The 22,487-nt window shown below is 43.1% G+C and overlaps 1 protein-coding gene across 2 annotated transcripts in view; it reads right to left on the bottom strand.

The window, feature by feature from the left end:
- The window catches only part of LOC115170532 (myosin-9-like), a 32,244-nt gene extending 19,134 nt beyond the window's left edge, over window positions 1-13,110 (bottom strand). For both annotated transcript variants that reach the window (XM_029726752.1, XM_029726753.1), the window contains exons 1-3: window positions 12,811-13,110; window positions 1,951-2,285; window positions 347-503 (exon numbers count right to left, since the gene is read on the bottom strand). In XM_029726752.1, the coding sequence (XP_029582612.1) occupies window positions 347-503; window positions 1,951-2,280 (487 nt within the window). In that variant the 5' untranslated portion in view covers window positions 2,281-2,285; window positions 12,811-13,110. The remainder of the gene's footprint in view (window positions 1-346; window positions 504-1,950; window positions 2,286-12,810) is intronic.
- Window positions 13,111-22,487: the final 9,377 nt, after the last annotated feature.

Below are 22,487 nucleotides of genomic sequence, written 5' to 3'. Positions count from 1 at the left end.
ACAGTCTGACAATGCCAAACAGTACATCAAGATAATGGGTCTGGGAAAGAGTACTGAGAATGTACTGTATGTAGCCTACATCCCCTTACAGACTGACTAATGGCCTTTCCTTGGTTATGGAAGGCAGGAGCCCTCAGAAATCAAAGCTAATGCTTCACTACTTAAATGCAGACTTTCAGAGTCAAGTATGCCTGGAGGAGTCTAAACTGATTCATATCTTAGACAAATTATCTTACTAAACATGGATGTTAAAATACTACCAATAACCCTTGTATTCAGATGAGACTAATGAGTAAATCTGCTAGGTTACTTACTACGATGTGGTAAAACAAGGACCTTCGCTTACCCTGCATCATGCTCCTGTAGGCTGTGTCAGTGATGGCGTATATATGGGGGGGCATTTCATGCCTCTTCTTGCCCTTGTACATATCCACAATCTCTTCTGAGTAGATGGGCAGATTCTTATAGGGGTTTATGACCACACAGAAGAGCCCGGAGTATGTCTGTGATACAAAGAGAAACACTTATTAATATTAGCTACTGAACATACATGCTCTCCTCTATCCACGGCCTGAACCAAGAACACTAGGGATTATACAGTCGGACTTAACTGGCCTTCTTACATTGGATTTTAGCTAGTCTAGAGGTGTCATTTCAATTAAAATTCCACTGTCGATCTTAGTGAGAGATTGCAGTAGAATCACTCTGACCTGCCAATGTAATAAGTTTAAACTGACTGCATATTATATCACTCTGATGGTCTACAGCCGAAAACAAGACTGGACAGATGTGAATGGGGAAATCATAGTGAACATTATCTTATCTTCTGAATCTAACCCTCTCCAAGTCTCTCATCAACACCAGCTCCATACTTTATTTCCCAATCTCCCTCCCTGACTACAGCCAGAGGCTGGGCTTGATCAGTCATGTTTCACAATCACCAAGAGCTTCTACAAAACAGTGACATCATCCGAGGTGATTTCACCCCAGCCCCTCTGTCCCTTTCCATATACCCCTCTAAACCTTCATCTTGGTATGGGCATCTGGAGCATCTCTCCTCCCCACTTCATTTTGTTAATCCACCCTCCATATTTCTGTTTCCTTCCCTCAGCTACATTCCTGTCCTCCCCATTGCGCCGTGCCCTTGCTTCTGGTCTGGTAGTTGTCTCTGCCTCTCCCAAGAGGGGTGTTTTCAGAAGGGTAGCCGGTCCAGTGGCACGCAACACGGCAATACCCAAACCCCAAGAGGGCCAGGGTGTGTTGACTTGACCGGGTCAAAGCCCAATGTCGCAGACCGCAAATCACTCCCAGTCGTGGACAGAGGGATAAATGGCATTATGGGGGAACAATAATTAGAGCACGATTTACATTCCATATCCATTTCATTTCCAGCTCCGCCTGGAACTCAACTCTGAACAGCTTTACTCTCCGCCCCCTCATTGTGTCCCTCTTCCACCCCCCAGGAGAGTATTGTTCCCTGCAGATTCCTGTTTACAGCAGTACTCCAAACACACAAGGAGAGAGTAAGAGAGGGGAGCCAGAAAGGGAGGACAGAACATACTCGTATGTTTGGTTTGGGGTGGCAACCTGCACACAATGGTCATCTGACACAATGGGCTTAATGGGGATAATGAGGCTAGGAAGGAGGACCACCTGGTTTGGAACCAGGCCAAGTTGTGATATGACCAAACTGTTTTCATAACCAGCATTAAGCAAGACCTTGGATAACATCTAAAAAAAAAAAATGTAAGTCAAATATTATCAGCACTTGTATGAGGGGGCAAGAGTGAGTCAGAAGTGTTCACATGAACACAGAGTAATGATTGACACTTGTATCATACAATGAGGTGAGGTCCTTCAGTGTGCTGTAGTATCAGACTTTCTCCTTCAGGTTCTACAGGCTGGGAATGTGTCCTTCAGTTCAGTGTGTGCCTGGTGTATAATACTCACGTAGATGAGGCCAGAGTAATATCTCTCCTTGAGGTTGTGCAGCACTGAGGCCTCGTTCAGGCAGGTGAGCTCGGCCATGTCTTCCACCTTGCTGAACTTGGGCGGGTTCATCTTCTGGATGTCATCCTTGTTGACTTTCACTTTCTTGCCAGAGTCTGCCAGCTCCACCAGGCACTCTTCACCTCGCTCCTCCTTCACAGATCCCGCCTCGAAGCCCAGCCGCTCCGACGGCACCCACACCAGCTTCTTGGTGGCCCAGTCTGCCTGGGCCAGAGGGTTGTTGACCATGTTGCGGTCCACGTACAGGAACTTGTCTGCGTCCGTCGCCATGGTTGCTGTGGAAAGAGACCCGGAAGTTGGTTAGGGCTAGGAAATCGAGCATTTAGTTGTAGTACCAATTCAATTTAGTTAGACCTCAACCAACAAACAAACCTGATGTAAATGAGCAACAGTCCTGGCATATTCTGAGCCAAGTAAACAAAGACTTCCCTGAAACTACAAAGCATTATCTTGCATCATCTATCCCCAAAACAATGTGGGCATGAACTGTCATTTCACCATCGCGTTAATCTCTATCCGCAATACCCATGTGACTGTTCTGAGTTAAAGAGCCACTGCCCAGAAAGTTTGTTGGGTTGTGAGTTGATGTCTGTCAGAAAGGTCTGGTCCCTGGCTGTTTTTCTTGATTTAATGTCTGAGAAATGCCAAGGTCACCAATGTTTTCTATACAACATGTGGAGTGCTGAGGTTAGGTCAGGTCAACATGAAACAAACTAATCTCAACAAGGCCCCACGTTTCTGGCAACCACTAAGGATGCTACTCAAATTACGGGGCGCACTCCCTCTCCAGCCAAGAAGGCCTCTAACAAAATGTAACTTAGTGCTGTGAAACTTATTTGTGGTAATGTGCAACATGTGCTGACCATCTCATCTGAATACGTGGTTTTGGGAAAGACTTCGTTGATTACATGCTTGGAGGAAAGTCTTCAAAACAATTTGCGATTCTCAACGTTGGGTTTCTAGGGACGAGGAGCACGTCAGAGTGGGAGGTTAGACTGTTGTACATCATGAGGCCTGAGGAACCGCCCATATTCAAAAACAAAAGTTGGAGCAGTCAAGGGACTTTAAGTCTAAATATTACCCCCCCAAAAAACAAAATGGGGTTAAAGGCCTAAACACAATGTTCAGTCTTGAATCTTGTTTACAAAGCTTGTGTAAAACAACCACAATGCCAGAGGTGAGAGATATCGCTTGCAGGCCCAAACAGGACCGGCTCACAGCTCATGAACATTATCTAAGTCATTGAAGTCAGTTCCATGGTGTAACCCACATGGAGAGACTAGACAAGTATTACCAGAATCCAGCGGGGTGAGGGAAGGGTGTTTCATAACGTTTAGCTAAACACAGAGGTACGGAGAAAAGGGAAGGCCATTATCTGAACATTCCAACAACGGGAGCGTTGGGCTTTCCCTCCACCGCCAGGGTCGTTAGCCTAAAACTTTCCTTTACTCCCTAGGGTAGAAATAAAGGTCGACATTTTACAACAACTGGCTCCGTTATGTTTACATATTCAATGTTGCGAAACAGCAAACGCTCAAAGGTTCCAAGTTCAGAATATTTTTCCACTTAACCATACTTATGAGCTTTGTTTGTTGGCAGAGTTTCTGTTTGGATCATTTGGAAATGCAATTTGTGATACTTTTGGGGGAGGGGGGTTACAGGTGGGAAGTTCTACAGTGCCTGCAATCATAAAGCTATTCTTAAGAAATAGCACATCATTAAATATGAGGTTTACCTGCTGTAGAACGGGAAAAAGTTATTTTATAGGCATGTTAACCTACACCGGGGGCAATGCAGTCTACTGCACACAAAGGCTAGGGCAAGTAGATGTTTGAGAATGTATCGAGAAAGGCTGTACTGCATTGGATATGGGCATTGCTGACAGAAAGGGTTATGAGAAACACTAAATGACACATTAACCCTGATCTAAGTCAGGCAACCAGGAAGGGAAGCAGGAATGTCGCACCATTCCTCTCCCTCCTCAGAGCTCTACAGCTGACTTCCATCACTACACCCTCCCCTTTCCCAACTCTGTTCCTCAACCCTTACTTCCCAGTTTCCTGCTTTAGTGAGGTACCCCACAAATTAGTCCCCCCGGACCCCTCTCGGTCAGCTCCAGTCTCCCTCTCCCCCTCTGTTTATCCAGTCTTCCAGGGTCACATTCCTCCCATACTGACCCTTTATCAGAGACAGAGAGCAAAGGAATGCTGCACATTTCTTTCCTCTTACCACCATCAGTCTCTCCTGGTCTTTCCTTCCAGTCCTTCTGCCTCTATTCCCCATCACCACATCAGTCGAGCCCGGGGGGGGGGGGGGGGGGGGGGGGTTTAACGGTCGCACACGTCGCAACGAAGGTGGATCTCCCGTTCGTCTACCGATCGTTCAGCATGCTGTTGATGTCTGACTGATTACATTCACGCGATTCTACATGCAAGATCTTTTTTGGCAAAGTACTCTCAGCAGGCAAACGCTATTGGTGTGTTCGAGCCCTTAAACACTCAAAATACATCACCTATCCCTGGTAATGCACCTCAGGCTGTACAGTAGAACAGTTAGACTGTGTGCAGTGGTGAAGCCAGTGGCCTTCAGACAGTCCCTTGACTGTGGCAGGGCCTGACCATCTGCAACGTTAGGCAAACAACCAGCAACCACACCAAGGGGTAGTCTAGTCAGTTCCTTGCAGGCCTAACACGGCTAACGCCTGACTGCAATAGTTAACTATTGTTTTCCTGCTTGGCAAAAACAAGCAGTGTCAGCTAGGCTAACGTGTGGGCGTGCAGCATGAAAAAGAAAACGTGTAGCCTACATGAAAACAAACTCAAACAAACATCTCAAACATACACAGGCAATCTGTTGAGTGGATGCAGGATGGGAGCCAGAGAGTTTAGCTTGCATTGTCTACCAGCAAGACATGGATAAGCCAGCAGGATAGGAATATGACCCACTGATAGTGAAGCGAGAACAATGATAAAATGAGACTTGAAAAAGGAGAGCATGCAGCCGTTTTGGACGGCCCTGGGGAGGGAGGGAGCAGAGAGGCCTGTGCTGTGTCCTACACACGTCGTCTTGACACAGATTAGTCAGTGACGCATCTCCTCCATCCATCTCCTGAGAGCAGCACAGGGCTACATTTAGAACCACATCTAATCTTTTCATAGCCATTCTATGGAAGGTGCTCTACATTGAAAGGTGAAGGTGAACCTAAAGTGTGATGGTCAGCCGTTGCCATGGATAGACACTGCCTAGCCTGTACATGGCATTAAGAGAACACTGGGTAGACCCACGTCTTTTATTATGAATCAGAGTCCCCACCAAAGTCCACAGCTTTCTGTCTGGCCACCAAAGTCCACAGCTTTCTGTCTGGCCACGTCTTCACTCAACCTGGGACGCCACTAAGCCTGAAGCCCAGTACTGCGCAGCTGCAAGGCCTCCCCATGTCTCGTCACGTTAAATACTGTTCAGCTGTACAAACAGACTCATCTATTGAAGGTTGGCTACATTGAGATTAGCCGTTCTGGTAGTTACTCATGCAGAGTTACACATTAATGAAGGCGACACGTGGAATACAAGGAAACTAATCCCTCCAACAGTCCCTAAATGTTATCGAACCTGACGATCAATGGCTAGCCAACATGTCATTGAAGGCTAAGACAATGACCGCCGACATCTAGGAAGAGTGGTGCTTAGTCAGTGAAGTGGTCTACTATAGAAGCGGACCCCCCCCCGGGCCGAATAACAAGAGGGAGGAGATAGGGTGGTTTCAGAACCGACATCACAGAGACAAGAATGTAGGCACAAAGGGAGGAAGTAAGGAGTGTCCTTGTCAACGCCTGGCCATCTCGTTAAAAAGGGACACCAAGGGCTGCTTGCGCTTCAGAGCCATCCCTCCCCTCCTTCCCTGCTCCACTCTCATTCCATTCCAGCTCAGTGACTTCCCCTGCTCCTCCTCACCCAGAGTTATGCTGAGTAGCTGGAAAAGCCAAGGTCTTGACCCTCCATCTTGTCAGTCGGTGACCAAAGGCAACATTTAAAGCCTGACCATGTACAATAAGCCTTGTATCCCACCAGCCACAAAGCAGTTAACAGCCGTGGCCAACTGGCCATGGTGTATGGCTCCATTGACTGGAATATTAATAGAACCGTTAATACATCCTACCCTGTCTGTCCCTACTCCAGTTCATCAGATGGTCTCTTGTTGGGTCCAGTCTAGCTTGGTCAGTCTTGTATGCATGTTAAGCTTCAACGGCCTATCCCTCCATCCCTTGCCCTCTGACCTTACCTCTGGCTTTCCTAGTGCTCTCCACTGTCTGACACCCTGAGGAAGAGAGTGTGACCACCAGACGAGGCCAGAAGGCAGGAGAGGTGGAGTGTGTCTAAGATCATTATGGACTCAGACACCGTCTCTCGGCCTAAGACAGGGGAGGGAGGGGGAACCGAGGAGAGAGAGGGAAGAGGAAATGACAAAGAGGGAAAACTATTTTGCCATTTGTGGAACTTTGTTGTGTGAATTCTTGCAGAGTGCGCCAGGGGACACCGTTGAAACGAGAAGTTCTCGGCCCTCTGCAGACTGTGCAGTAAATTAAGTCCTGGAACCTAACCACACTGCATGACAAACCCTTATCCACTATTTTTCCACATTCCTCACTAGAGATGCACATAAAAACTGGAACTCTAAGCAACCTGTTAGTCTAGCAGCACCATAAAGTGAATAACTGATTTGAACTGTCCAGTTTAGATCTAATAACAGACATTTCCTTTAGAATTATTCTATTAACTGTACTGGTTGACAGCCAGTAGGTGTCAGTCTGACAAACACCTAAAACAATGATTTGGGGTCAAAGGGCTGATGAAATGGCTTATATTTCCGTTGTCATTTTGACAACCATATTGGACACGGCTGGCTATTTAAATTTGCACCCGCTTGCTGAACAAGCGAAAGCGCATTGGATATTAGATAATGGTTACATAAGTCTTTTAACTGTTGTGAAAGAATGCTGGAGGGAGTCATACATGCCTGCTTCCTCGGTCACTTAAATAAAACATGTTTTATGTCCTGAGTAGGGTTTAGAAAGACATCTTTCACCTGACCGTGAACAGGTCTTGTCATCTCAATTTTTCCCCTTAACAGACAAGAGGGAGGGGATGGTGTAGTCTAACTCCTATCTCTCCTTATCTCTGACTAGAAGTCTTATCTACAGTATAAGAGCACTCCCTTTCAATCACTATAGTCTAGGCTACATGAAGACAACAAACAGTGTCCTACGTTTATGGAGGCTATTCACCAGTCAAACAAAAAGCACACACGGCCAGCTGAACACGTGCTGTATTCAAACTAGCGGGGGATATGGAGCCTGACCTGCATTTGGGTTGACGGAGAAATTAAATATGGAGTGGCAGTCAGAGGGACGTCCCTGTGCAGAGAGCGTTTCAAAGTTCAGCGTGAAACTGTGTTTGAGTGCTCAAGTTGACTGCGTTGGGCAATAGCCAGTCTGATACATACATGTATACACACCTACAAAACCAAACACATCAGGTGTGCAGATCACACCCAACACGGAACAAGGTCTATTTTCTGACATGCAAGGTAGCTTTTCACCACCCACATGGTGTAAAATACCTCCACCCACATGGTGTAAAATACCTCCACCCACATGGTGTAAAATACCTCCACCCATCTAGTAATCTGCTTCTCTCCATTAGTTACATAGAATAAAAATATAACCACAATATATTAGTTTTGGTCTTCTGTTTCATGAGCTGAAATAAAAGTTTGCAGAAATGTTCCATATGCACAAAAAGCGTCATCACTCGTGAGCATTTCTCCTTCGGCAAGATAATCCACCTGACGTGTGGCATATCAAGAAGCTAGTTAAACAGCGTGATCATTACACAGGAGCAACTTGTGTTGGGGACAACAAAGACACTAAAGTTCAATTGTCACACAACACAATGCCACAGATGTCTCAAGTTGAGGGAGTGTGCAATTGGCATGCTGACTGCAGGAATGTCCACCAGAAATGTTGCCAGAAAATTGAATCTTCATTTCTCTACCATAAACTGCCTCCAACGCCGTTTTAGAGATTTTTGCAGTACGTCCAACTGGCATCCCAACCGCAGACCATGTATGGCATAGTGTGGGTGAGCGGCTTGCTGATGTCAACATTGTGAACAGAGCACCCCATGGTGGTGGTGGGGTAAGCTATGGACAACGAACACAATTGCATCTTATTGATGGCAATTTGAATGCACAGACACCGTGACGAGATCCTGAGACTCATTGTTGTGACACTCATCTGCCGCCGTCATCTAATGTTTCAGCATGATAATGCACGGCCCCATGTCGCAAGGATCTGTACACAATTTCCGGAAGCTGAAGGCCCAGTTTTTCCATGGCCTGCCTACTCAGACATGGCACCCATTGAGCATGTTTGGGATGCTCTGGGTCGATGTGTACGACAGCGTGTTCCAGTTCCACTAATAGCCAACAACGTCACACAGCCATTGAAGAGGAGCGGGACGACATTCCACAATCAACAGCCTGATCAATCCTATGCGACGGAGATGTCACGCTGCATGAGGCAAATTGTGGTCACACCAGATATTGACTGGTTCTCTGATCCACCCCCCTACCTTTTTCTTTTTTTTAAGGCATCTGTGACCAACCGATGCATATCAGTATTCCCAGTCATATGAAATCCACAGATTAGGGCCTAATTTATTTATTTCAGTTGACTGATTTCCTTATATGAACTGTAACTCAGTAAAATCTTGGAAATTGTTCCATGTTGCTTTATTTTTGTTCACTATAAATTAAAAAAGGACAACTACCCCCCCACCCAGCATAGGCCTAGCATGTATCATAAACCAAGCAGCAATCAGTGTTGCCACGGTTAAGTCCAGAGAAGTGAGAACAAGCCTTGTTTGTTTGGAACCCCAGCCATAGATTAGTAATTTCCTGCTATTGTTGCATTCAGTGGAACCCTACAGGTGTGCACAGTGAGGGGGAGGATGGGAAAATAGGAGGTATGGAGAGTAGGGAGAAATTGACAGAATGGAGTAGGAGGAAGGAAAGAAACAAGCAAGCAAACAGTAGAATACACCTAGTAGTGGGATTTGCACTAGGCCTTTTTAGCTGATACATTGGGTGTCCCTGCCAAGTCGACCAATCCGATTGACCCAATTCAAATCATATTGTTCAAGCCAAACTGAACTAAGGAATGAGTTTATTACATATAGATAGACGTTAATAGCGAGAATAATGGCAGTAAAATAAGTTTGAAAGAGGTTGACTGGCAAGCCAGCCACAGTAAAATATGACTCAAACATGAATCAGAGCACAGATGTATGCACACGCGTAATATCCTGTGTTTGATGTCTGCATTACTAAGAATCCATTATATCAAACTTGTGTTATTAAAAAGCAGTGATGGGAAAAATGAACTTGAAAACTCCAGTATTTTTCCTTCATAGCTTGTTCTCCATCTTATTAAAAAGGGAGCCAATTTGTTTATAGGACTCTTCCATGATGCATTTCTCATGCGCTCGCTTGTATCTCGGCAGCACACGTATGGTGAGCAATATGTTTGGAACATCAAAACCCAATAAATAAAAATTAAATCACAGACCAAATCTTAATACATATACAATTGTGAGAAACACAATACATATCGGCACCCAAGTATCATGAATATATTGTGAGGTCCCTGGCAAATCCCAGCCCTAGTTTAAAGATGGAATCCGTATCAGGGGAAACAGCACCACTGTCCGCCCCAGCACCGTCGTTATCCTTTTGTGAATGTCAGAGGTGAGGTGCGTCGAGCAGTGTTAAAAAAATTAATAACTGCAGTACCTATTGTGTTGTATCACACGTTCAATGACGTCTGATGAAGAAAGACTTGTTTACAGTAACTTTGTTGTAATATCCCAGACTGATATGACAGTGTCACCAATAAGGATTCCAGCTTTAAGAAGAGAATGTGACCCATGTTTATATGGGGATCTGTGGCTATGAGCAGGTCTGTATACATTACTCAAATGATATCGACTCTCATGTGGATGATTGATCTTTGCCTTCTACTTGCCTCTTACTGGAGATGTACTGTACATTATATGACAAGGATCATAAATATCAATTAAACATAAACTGCAGTCCTGTCCAGATGACCTTTCATCTGATCAAATACATCTGATCTGCTGTAGCTAGCTGGCCTAAGATGAATATAAAATGAGGATTGTTTACTTGGGGAAATGACCTAATTGTGATGGTATGGTCAAAAATGTAGGGCTCTTTTTTTTATTCCATTGTCTTGATTATCAGCAAGCATTTGCCCATGTTACTGCCCCTCATCACTGAAAGGGCAACTATAGTCCTGTAAATCTACAGTTAGTTTAGAGAACGTCACCTGACAGAAACATCTTGGGACTGACTGATAGCGTTAACTCAAGAATCACAGCTACCACTGAACCTTGGATAACTGTGGGAAACTTTTGTGCCACAGTAACCTTGACCCAAATGTTTCAAATTGAAACTAACGCAAGTTGGTGCCTAACAGTAATCTACCTTAGCCAGGATGTCTGCATCATAGCTGGCCTTCAATACAGGAACAGGCATTTTCATTTGTCCTGTATGATTTTAAGCACACTTTTAGGCTAGACTACATATTGATCAACCCACTGTTCATGAACTGGACACATTCAAGTAGGGACATCATTGAAACAGTCAGTAAAATGTAAGAGGATCACGACAGTTAGATTAATCAGTTTATATCTACCAGGTCATTATAACTCAATCTAATAATGGTGAATGCCTTTCCAATGAGCAATGTTGAAATCCAGAGGATTAGTTTCAGATGTTGCCAGGGGTTTGATTCACAGTTCAGTGAAAGCAAAAACAGGAAATGATGTTATTCTGACAGGAACCAACACCCTGCGCTATTGAAATAGAAAGACACCAACAGAGAGAGACCAAGGCTGTATGTCAGAAAGTCATGAACTTGACTTTGCATACTGTTGCCTTCAAAAGACAGAAACCCTGTTCAAAGACATAGGCCTGTGTTTCACTTGAAATAACATGTTTGAATTAATGGGCATGATATTCAAATGTGGCTATATCTATAGGGCAGACATTCACTCAGTGCAGTGGGAACAGACTTTTGCACAGGCCTAGACTGAGCCATGTTCCTATATCAGGAGAATTGCCCAAGCTGACTGGAGGACCACGCGTCATTTGTGAGTCCCAGATTGCCTGACGACTCAATTCTTCCTGTGCTCTATATTTGCTACACTTCAGCTTGAGACTGCCAACGTTGAAGTCGTTTGTGGTGGAAAAACCAACTTGCTTTTTCCAGTGATTGGATCATCTCAAACCAAACAAATCAGAGTATGAAAGCCAATGACACCTCCAAAATGCTGCTTTACCAACATGTGTTCTGGTTCTGGTCCAAACCATTGGTTTCTGGAACCAATCAGAATGGTTAGAATGGGTTTGTGTTCTAGTAACCTAACTAGTAGGTGTAAAAGAAACTCCTGAAACTAGATCCCCTACATACTGGTCTTGATGAGAAGGGGAAAAAAAACTTAGGGGGAGGTTCTCTCCTGTAATGTTCAACCAATCCTATAAATGTGGAGGAGGAGTTAAGATGGAGTCACATTGTTAACGTACAAAAGTGGAAGTGGCATCACAGATGCTTTCCATTTACCCTGAAAACCCCTTGTTGGGGACTCTGATTTGTAGAAAGCGAGCCTCTGCGTTGGGGAGGTACTCCGATACAGACTCACTGTGGAGAAGAAACTAATGTCAATGGGCGTGGCGTAGCGTTTGGCCGGAGCAACGAGTTTGGGTAGCCAGGCAAAGTCCCTGAGGTCGAAATAATCGGAATCAAAGTACTGCAGCAATCTATAATTTCACAACACAAAACACTGACTCTAACCAAACCCAAATTACTGACAAAGCACTTAAATAGACTGGGGTCATTGCATATATAATGTCTGGTCGTGTAACAATGTTCACTAGTCCTACCGAGTAATGTGAATCTAATCTAATTTAGTTCAATGACATTAGCCAAGAAAGAAATTATCCTAACTCAGAAAATGTGTTAATACATTAACTTCACACGACTGGCTACATTGCCATTTCACGCATAATGAGTTCATTGCAGTGTAGGATGAAATGCATGAGAAATGCAAACAAATTCAATGACGTAGACCTAAAGCATCAATCGAACAGGAAGCGTGGACTTACACAGCGAATCAATTAAAGTGTGACGTAATGGTGCGCAACAACACTACCCCGGGTACGTTAGCCTACAAACTTGTTTGCTTGCCCCGCGGCTGATCGCACAGCGAGACCTAAACTATACATCATGTTAATCCACGATGAAAGAGACAATTCAAAAGGGTTCTAACAGGACCGTGCTTATAGTTCATGCGTTCCATTATTTGGCGTTACTTTTCATTCCCTCCCTTTCTACATCTCATTCATGCGAATCACTTCCTGTAGTTAGCAAGTTAGCTTACGTTACTTGTAACATTTTCTCGCCATTGCTTCTTTAGTCGCTGATATAATCACTACTTTCCACCTTAAATTGTATCAACTATGTAGACAAAAGTTGATACAGTTGAATGTTCAAAAGTTAATACATCTGGGTTATGAGGTCCCACACAGTGAGGTGATGAAGTTGCAGTTCTCGTCCTTCCTGGTTAGGTACACTTGCTCACCGCTAGACACAAGCATGTGAAGAGCCAAGGCTGAAGGAAATGAGAATGTAGCTAGAAGAGAAATCTAGCTAGCTGGACTATTACCTGCTGTTGAGATGCAGAGGCTTTAGGGGTTGGCTAGCTACAACCGGTGGCTGAATCTGTCTCCGTGTCGCCGCGAAACAAACTCCTTTTCAGTCGACAGCAGCCTCGCGAAGAACTCGGATCAAACTACAGTGTTCTCTTCTTCCCTCTCTTGTTCTCCCTCACTCTTTCTTTTTTTGTCTTTCTTGTTCCTTCTCTCTTCCACTAGCTAGTTAAATTCGCTCTTTGCGTAGTCAGTCGGGGTGCGGTCCAGAGGAGGAGGGGCCTATATGTTATGTCTCCGCCCTTCCAGCTTCTCCCAGCCAATGTTATAATAATCCTTACCGTCTGGGCCAATAATGTTATTGAAGGGGCGTTTCACTGTGGAGAAACTAGTGCCACTGGGCAAAAAAAATCATGAACATGAAATAGTTGAGGGGATGAGAAGGGGGGCACAGATAAGGTGGTGTTTAAGAAGGAGGTATGTGCACTGTAAGGATTTGTATGACCATATAAGTACCAGTCCATTCAGGATGGGCTACATCATCCAAGTTATCCCCTTGTGTCATTTGACTGGGGCTAGACTGTCTGCTTTGAAGCTCACAGACACTGTTTAGAGAGAACCTACCAAGGTTCATGTCAAGGAATCTACTACTACACAAACTGGGCTACAACTGTAGCCAACTGTTTTACTCTTTATCGATTTACCTTTATTTTGACAGGTAAGTTAACTGAGAACACATTTTCAGTTAGTGATAGTATTACCATCACCACACTAATAATAGTGATATTTAGGGACACAGAAACACTATTGTCTGGAGAAACATACTGAAACTAAAACCACACTGAGGCATAATAAATGTAGGTGTATGTGCATATGAAAATACACACCAAATAGATAAACAACAATTCTGATTATTTTTCCACCCTAAGAAAAAAAATGTGACAGAAACTTGACCTGTGCAAAGCACTTATTGTGTGATTTGATATGTTTCAGTTTATTGACAGGTAGACCTGGTCCACAGGGAAGTGTCTATTGTCAAACAAAATCAATGTACAATGCTGATATCATAGAAAGCTGTCAATAGTGTGTTGCTGAATGATCAAGAATCTTCCAGGAAATATAAAAACTGACAAAAACAATAACAACTGAAAGAAGGAAGGTAGATTCAACAAACACAGGTGCTTTCCTGTTGAGGTTCAAAAGCCCACTAAGAATTTACTGTCAGGGGCCATTTTTGGACGTCTTTTTCGGTCCTCTTTTTTAGGTCTTTTTTTGGTGCGGTCCAGAATGGCCTTGATTTCAACGTATGCGGACATTGATTTTTGACAATAGACACTTCCCTGTGTATCAAGTCTATCTGAACCAATCATAGACGTCTACACCAAGTTTATAAAACATTAGGAACACCTTCCTAATATTTAGTTGCACCCCCTTTTGCCCTCAGAACAGCCTCAATTTGTTGGGGCATTGACTCTACAAGGTGTCAAAATGGTTCCACAGGGATGCTGGCCCATGTTGACTCCAATGCTTCCCACAGTTGTATCAAGTTGGCTGGACATCCTTTGGGTGGTGGACCATTCTTGATAAATACAGGAAACTGTTGAGTGTAAAAAAAACAAACAGCAGCATTGCAGTACTTGAGACAAACCGGTGCACCTGGCACCTACTACCATACACCGTTCAAAGGCACTTAAATATTGTCTTACCCATTCACCCTCTGAATGGCACACATACACAATCCATGTCTCAATTGTCTCAAGGCTTAAAAAGTATTCTTTAACCTGTCTCCTCCCCTTCATCTACACTGATTGAAGTGGATTTAACAAGTGACATCAATAAGGGATCATAGCTTTCACCTGGATTCACCTGATCAGTCTGTGTCATATACACTCAGTGTATATTTGGTTCATGGTCCGGACCGGCCTATACTTGGGCCAAACATAGAAGTGTATAATTGGTTAAGATTTAGTCTGGTCCGAACAGGCCATGGTTTGGACCAAACATAGATGTTCAGATTTTGTCCGGTCCAGTGTTGATTTAGCCTAAACATAGACGTCTATAATTGGTTGAGATTTGGTCTGTCCCATACCAGACCGAATCTGAACCAATCATCGGCATCTATGTTTCACAAGTTTGATCAGCACATTACATCACAGTAGATCACAGCAGTGTAAGGTATATTGCAGTACACAATACAGTAAAGACAAGTAAAGTATAGTCTACTGTATTTTACCCTTCTTTACTCTAATGTACTCTACTCTACTGAACGAAACTGTACTGTACTCTACTGAATTAAACTATACTATACTCTACTGCACTGTACTCTACTCTACTGAATTAAACTCTACTGTATAGTACTGTACTCTACTGAATTAAACTATACTGTACTGTAGTTAATGCTACTGTACTATACTGTACTAAATTAAACTGTACTGTACTGTACTGTACTGTACTGTACTGAATTAAACTATACTGTACTGTACTCTACTCTAATGAATTCAACTCTACTGTACTCTACTGAATAAAACTCTACTCTCCTGTACCATACAGTACTGTATTGTACTGTACTGTATTCTTCTGTGTTCTACTGTACTAAACTGCCATACAGCACTGTGATGTTCAAACCTGTGAAACATAACCTAGACGTCTGTGATTCGTTCAGATTTGGATCTGGTCCACACGACCATGTTTGTACTTGTTTGGGGGCGGAGCTCATTACAACAATACCCAGCATGCTTTGCACGTTTGTTGTTACATTTACATTTTAGTCATTTAGCAGACGCTCTTATTCAGAGTGACTTAAAGTCAGTGCATTCAGCTAAGGTAGATAAACAACAACATATCACAGTCATAGCTAGAAAAAAAATCTGTAACCATTACACCGAATATTATTGTAGTTGAATTGGTCTGTTGATTTACTCTGTATGGCAGCTTTAAATAAACTGCGTGCATGTTGATTTTGTTCACTAATACCTGAAGTGATTGTTAGATATTACATGCTAGATACTGCTGCGCTGTCGGATCTAGAAGCATAAGCATTTTGCTACACATTTATTGCAATTTAGCTAGCTAGTTGTTGTTACCTAATTTGTCCTGGGATGTAATCGTTGGGTTGTTATTTTACCTGAAATGCACAAGATCCACTACTCCGACAATTCATCCACAGATTAAACGGTAAACCAAATTAGTTTCTCATGATCTCTCCTCCTTCCTTCAGGCTTATTTTTTCTTCTTTGAACTTTTATATTACAGTTGGCAAACAAATTTCCAGTGCATTACTACAACTGACTGGACAGCGGACCTCAGTTAATCTTTCAATCACCCACGTGGGTATATGCTCCTAAAAACCAATGTGGAGATGGGAGAGGCCGGACTTGCAGCGCATTGAGCTTCACAAATAGAACCAATTTCTATTTTAGCACCTGGCTACACAGACGCTCCGTGAGCAGTGTGGGTGCAACGATTGAATAACATGTATGTGTACATTTATTTTTGCAACGCTTGCGCACGTGACGTGAGCGGTGTAGTCAGCATGTCATGGTGTCCGTTTTAAAGCTTTTGAAAATACTAACATAAGTGCATGTGATAGATGGGAGCAATAAAACAAATATTTAGTTGCAATCTTCACTTTGCTCCTCTTTCTCATTTAGAGGTGTGAAAAATGAATGTGTTTTATTTCTTAATTGAGAATCTATAGCAGTTGAAATCTGGCCATGGAATCAATGATCGAAAAATAAGTATTTTAAAATTTTGGAAAACATGTACTGGAAATGTCACGTTTTTTACTTTCATTCAACACCTAAGATGCACCTGATTTCAACGTCCGGAAAATGCTTATTTTTGACATCTGGAATATACGTCTTCTAACCTTCCATTCAGCACCTGAAATGCATGTGATGTCAACGTCTGGAAAATACTTATTTTCATTGTAATTTTGCTTACTGAGAGTAGTCTAGATACAGTAGCTGAGATTGCTAAAACTATGGCTGTAGTGAGAAGGGCAAGCTTTAAGCTTAGCCCCCACTGGAAGCCAAGAGATGTACTATGGACAGCAGGCTGAAAAAGTGGAAAGAACCAGATTCACTCCCAAGTAGAGCACTGTTGTGTGGGTGTGTATGTATGTGTGTGGGGGTATGTATGTCTGTGTGTGTGGGTGTGTGTGTGTGTGGGTGTGTATGTATGTGTGTGTGGGTATGTATGTATGTATGTATGTGTGTGTGTGTGTGTGTGTGTGTGTGTGTGTGTGTGTACCCAGGCTGCACAGCCTAGGCACATCAAGATATCTGGACAAGTTTGCCTGGAAAGGAACCTTAAAATAACAATACTGGAAAACATGAGACAACAATTTCAACTTCATGGTTAAGTGATGGGGGAAGGGCTGGAATTGGGGATAGAGTAGCAAAAGCAGAAGTGAAGAATGAGACTATGAAAGGATGAAAAAGAAAGAGGGGATGATATGAGCTGATATCCATCAAGAGGGTAGAGAGCGTAAGTACATAGAGAGTGGTTCAGTACCACGTCTACCTGCTCATTCCATTGTGTTCCCCTGAGATCTGGAGAAGGTGAGATAGTCTGACGGAACAAAGGCAATGGACCAGTATACAGGCCACTAACAGCAGGGAGACAATACCCTTTGCAAAGGAAAAAGGAAATGTGGCAAAGGAAGTACATTGAAGAAATGCCCAGGTGAAAATTAGTTTGGTGGAACAAGGAGAAAAGGGATAGAATAAAGATGAAAGAGGAAGAATGAGGTAATTTAATACTTTGCACTCCTGACCTCACTCGTTCTCATCTTCACTCTCTCCAAGGGGTGACGCCGGCTCTGTATGCGTTCCAAAGGACCTGAATGTGAAACAGATGATGTTGTGACCTCATTGGATAAACAAGGGTTAACAAAACCAACATTGGCAAAAACATCCTCGACACAGGTGACATCAACATATTGACATACACAACCTATATCTCATGTGCACTTAACAGAGGCAGTCTGGGTAAACAGCTTTATAATAACCATAGGATTACATAACAATTATTAGGGAAAGGAGTTTTTCCAGACCACACAATATGATCAGCAAAAACTCAGGACCCTAGAAATAGCCTAGAACTAACTAAAAGTATGAGCCAATAAAGGTAGAATGTCTGTTAACAAGCAGAGAAATATGTTCAACATTATACTGTTCAATGTTTCAGCAGGTGTGGAATATGTCTGTGTTCAGGGGAAAATAATAAAGAAGGAAAATATATTTGAAAATATATATATTTAAAATAATATAAACTCGGCAAGAAAAGAAACGTCCCTAATTCGTAAAAATGCAAATAACTTCACAGATCTTCATTGTAAAGGGTTGTAAAACACTGTTTCCCATGCTTGTTCAATGAACCATAAACAATTAATGAACATGCACCTGTGGAACGGTCGTTAAGACACTAACAGTTTACAGATGTCAGGCAATTAAGGTCACAGTTATGAAAACTTAGGACACTAAAGAGGCCTTTCTACTGACTCTAAAAAACACCAAAAGAAAGATGCCCAGGGTCCCTGCTCATCTCCGTGAACGTGCCTTAGGCATGCTGCAAGGAGGCATGAGGACTGCAGACATGGCCAGGGCAATAAATTACAATGTCCGTACTGTGAGACGCCTAAGACAGCGCGACAGGGAGACAGGATGGACATCAGTGCTCCATCAGTGCTCAGACTGTCCGCAATAGGCTGAGAGAGGCTGGACTGAGGGCTTGTAGGCCTGTTGTAAGGCAGGTCCTCTCCAGACATCACCGGCAACAACGTCGCCTATGGGCACAAACCCACCGTCGCTGGACCAGACAGGACTGGCAAAAAGTGCTCTTCACTGATGAGTCGTGGTTTTGTCTGAGCAGGGGTGATGGTCGGATTCGCGTATTTTGTCGAAGGAATGAGCGTTACACCGAGGCCTGTACTCTGGAGCGGGATCAATTTGGAGGTGGAGGGTCCGTCATGGTCGGGGCGGTGTGTCACAGCATCATCGGACTGAGCTTGTTGTCATTGCAGGCAATCTCAACGCTGTGCATTACAGGGAAGACATCCTCCTCCCTCATGGTACCCTTCCTGCAGGCTCATCCTGACATGACCCTCCAGCATGACAATGCCACCAGCCATAGTGCTCGTTCTGTGCGTGATTTCCTGCAAGGAATGTCAGTGTTCTGCCATGGCCAACAAAGAGCCTGGATCTCAATCCCATTGAGCACGTCTGGGACCTGTTGGATCGGAGGGTGAGGGCTAGGGCCATTCCCCCAGAAATGTCCGGGAACTTGCAGGTGCCTTGGTGGAAGAGTGGGGTAACATTTCACAGCAAGAACTGGCAAATCTGGTGCAGTCCATGAGGAGGAGATGCACTGCGGTACTTAATGCAGTTGGTGGCCACACCAGATACTGACTGTTACTTTTGATTTTGACCCCCCCCTTTGTTTAGGGACACATTATTCCATTTCTGTTAGTCACATGTCTGTGGAACTTGTTCAGTTTATGTCTCAGTTGTTGAATCTTATGTTCATTCAAATATCAAATATTTACACATGTTAAGTTTGCTGAAAATAAACGCAGTTGACAGTGAGAGGACATTTCTTTATATAGGGGATTGGAAATGATGCAGACAATTACACTGATAGAAGCCAAAATCTATCTGCAATATTAAAGCTGATCTACCCCCTAATTACATTTTTTTAAAGCACAAAAACATGATTCTTGTTCGACTTGTTCCACGTTATACACGTTATAACACGTTATATCACAGATCACTGCACCTGTACATAGCCCATCTATAATTTAGCCCAAACAACTACCTCTTCCCCTACTGTATTTATTTATTTTATTTATTTTGCTCCTTTGCACCCCATTATTTATTTCTACTTTGCACTTTCTTCTACTACAAATCTACCATTCCAGTGTTTTACTTGCTATATTGTATTTACTTTACCACCATGGCCTTTTTTGCCTTTACCTCCCTTATCTCACCTCATTTACTCACATTGTATATAGACTTATTTTTCTACTGTATTATTGACTGTATGTTTGTTTTACTCCATGTGTAACTCTGTGTTGTTGTATGTTGTCGAATTGCTTTGCTTTATCTTGGCCAGGTCGCAATTGTAAATGAGAACTTGTTCTCAACTTGCCTACCTGGTTAAATAAAGGTGAAATAAAATAAATACAAATAAAAAATACTGTTCTGTGTGGAATGTGTCTGTGTTTGTTCCTGCATATTTTGCAACTGTGCATCACATATAGCACACGACGACCCTGACGAACATGCCATGTTGTTGGAAAAATCAATACATCGCTCAGTCAGGGCTGGTTGGGAAATACAAGGAATTTAGCCCGGGGGTCAAGGGTCCCCTCTGAGCAGTACCAGATGCTGAGGGAGCAGAAAGGAAGGGATTTGGGAAATATATGTGCAGCCGCCCATTCAGACCTAATCTTAGTTCTACATCATACTCTGCTCAATCATAGTCACAACAGGGGTGACAGGACACAACAAACTGATTTGGGCCCAGACGGCAGCAACGAGGGATTAAAACAGAAGAAAAGCAGCCTATAACAAGTAGATAACCAAATATGGAGACACACTCCTGACCTCACTCCATCCCTTCTCCCTTGCTATGACAGTCTCTCTCTCTTTCACCTGCAGTTGTAATAGCAACCGGGTGGGTCTGTAATTCTGGGTGTGTAAAGTCACATCATCTGCTCTGAAAGAAAGGGACCTATTGACTCGCACTATGTGAATAGGCTGGTATGAGTTCATTGAGCTCATTTACACACCAATAGCTCCTGTGAATTCATGTGTGTGTATTCATATGTGAGAGTAATGTGTATGGGCCAGCCTGCATGTGTGTCAGATTTGTAAGTGATTGGAGTGCTGTATCCTGTTCATTCCAGATAAAAACCATATCTAAACATGGTGTGACACATATTAAGCATACAACACATTTGAATATGAGCCTAACGGCTATCTGTAGAAACACATTGTTTTGATTGTCAGCATCCAGCACCTTGCTGTTGTTTTACACCATTCACCAATAATGTCAAACCCCCTGTCAAGACTATTTACGCAACTCAGTTAAATTTAGCCAGCTTGTCTTGACATGACAGAGTATAGCTGTGTGAAAGTATTTTTGTGTGTCCTTAAATGGCATAGAGCATCCCTGAGGGCCAATGTCCAAACACAACCGCAAAGTAATTAAAAACAGCTCCAGCATGCCAAATATGCTGTCATGAAATTATAGTAGTAGAACACATGGCAATTTATTCCTTCTTTTGTCCTTTTCAGCATCCCTCGCTTCTTCCCTCCCCCAGTAATCAGCACACAGGAAAGGGTGATAAGACAGACCCATGTTGACTCTGGAATGTAGAGAAAAGGGAAAAGGGGGGGGCTCCTTTTCTTTCATATTCTCTTTCCCACTCAGCAGTAATCAACTCTCATAGCCAAAATATAAATTCAGATCATGTATACTGTATGTATAAAAAGTATACATTGCTCATTGAGGCAGCAGGTAGCCTAGTGGTTAGAGCATTGGGCCAGTAACCGAAAAGTTGCTAGATCGAATCCTCGAGCTGACAAGGTAAAAATCTGTCATTCTGCCCCTGAATAAGGCAGTTAACCCACTGTTCCTAGGCCATCATTGTAAATAATAATTTGTTCTTAACTGACTTGCCTAGTTAAATAAAGGTTAAATGTAAAATAAATGCACATGATGAGGAAAAGATGGGAGTGATAAAGAGAAATGGTGTCTGCTTTGTGTATCGTAAATTTACATTTGTCTGGAACAGAATGGACATTCAACAAGCTGGAGGGTGATATGTGTTTGAAATATAAATAGAGCTAAGTATTTACTATAAACACAGAATAGTCTTGGTCTGTGCCAGGTATGGCTGTTGTTACAGCATCACACACATTCCAAAGGCATTTTGACTATGTGGCACAGGCAGGGCCAGTCAAATTATCACACAACAAACATTACAAGTTTTAGAGTATGAGAAAAGCAGAGAGATGGCAGAGGAATTCTGCAACTCTCCCTTCTTAGCCCATTTGTTCAACAGTCACTGGCTTCCCCAGTCTTTTTTGCCTTATATGGTAACAGAGTGGTTGAGAGAGAGAGAGAGACAGCGGGAGCGAGGATGGAGGTGTGGTCTATTGTTTTTGGCGGAAGAGGTGTAGGGTTACACTACTCATGAACCTTTCCAGCATTCCGTCATCTCTTCACCTCATTCCTATGACTAATGTCGCATTCATAAACAAGTGGGAGGTGGGAATATACCAGTTGTGAAGTGGTAAATAGAAGTTGGATGCATTCATGTGCTTTGAACTTGTTGAGAAACGCTGATTGGCTAATGACCAACAAGCTGCATAAACCAAAAATTAAAAGTACAGCTATAATGCTTGTAAAGAAATTGTGTTCAAAAACCCTATTAATAGATTGCTTTTTATAAATAATGTTTTGTTATTGCATTTATCTGCCGAAAATGCCGTTAACGAGGTAATTTCTTTAGTAGTTGATGTCAGAGGTCAGCATGTGGGAGAAGTGGGAGCTCAGGATGATAGACGAGTTTCCCACTAGTGATTACCAGTTGAAGGGGCGTTAAAGTGGATTTTTCCCAGACATATGTGGTAAATTCTCATTTCCCACTTGGTTACAAACACAGCATAAGTCACACAAAGAGTAG

This window comes from Salmo trutta, chromosome 32 (assembly GCF_901001165.1).
Source record: "Salmo trutta chromosome 32, fSalTru1.1, whole genome shotgun sequence".
Taxonomy (NCBI): domain Eukaryota; kingdom Metazoa; phylum Chordata; class Actinopteri; order Salmoniformes; family Salmonidae; genus Salmo; species Salmo trutta.
Note: the sequence above shows the minus strand (reverse complement) of the source record. Positions and strands in the feature narration are given on the sequence as shown.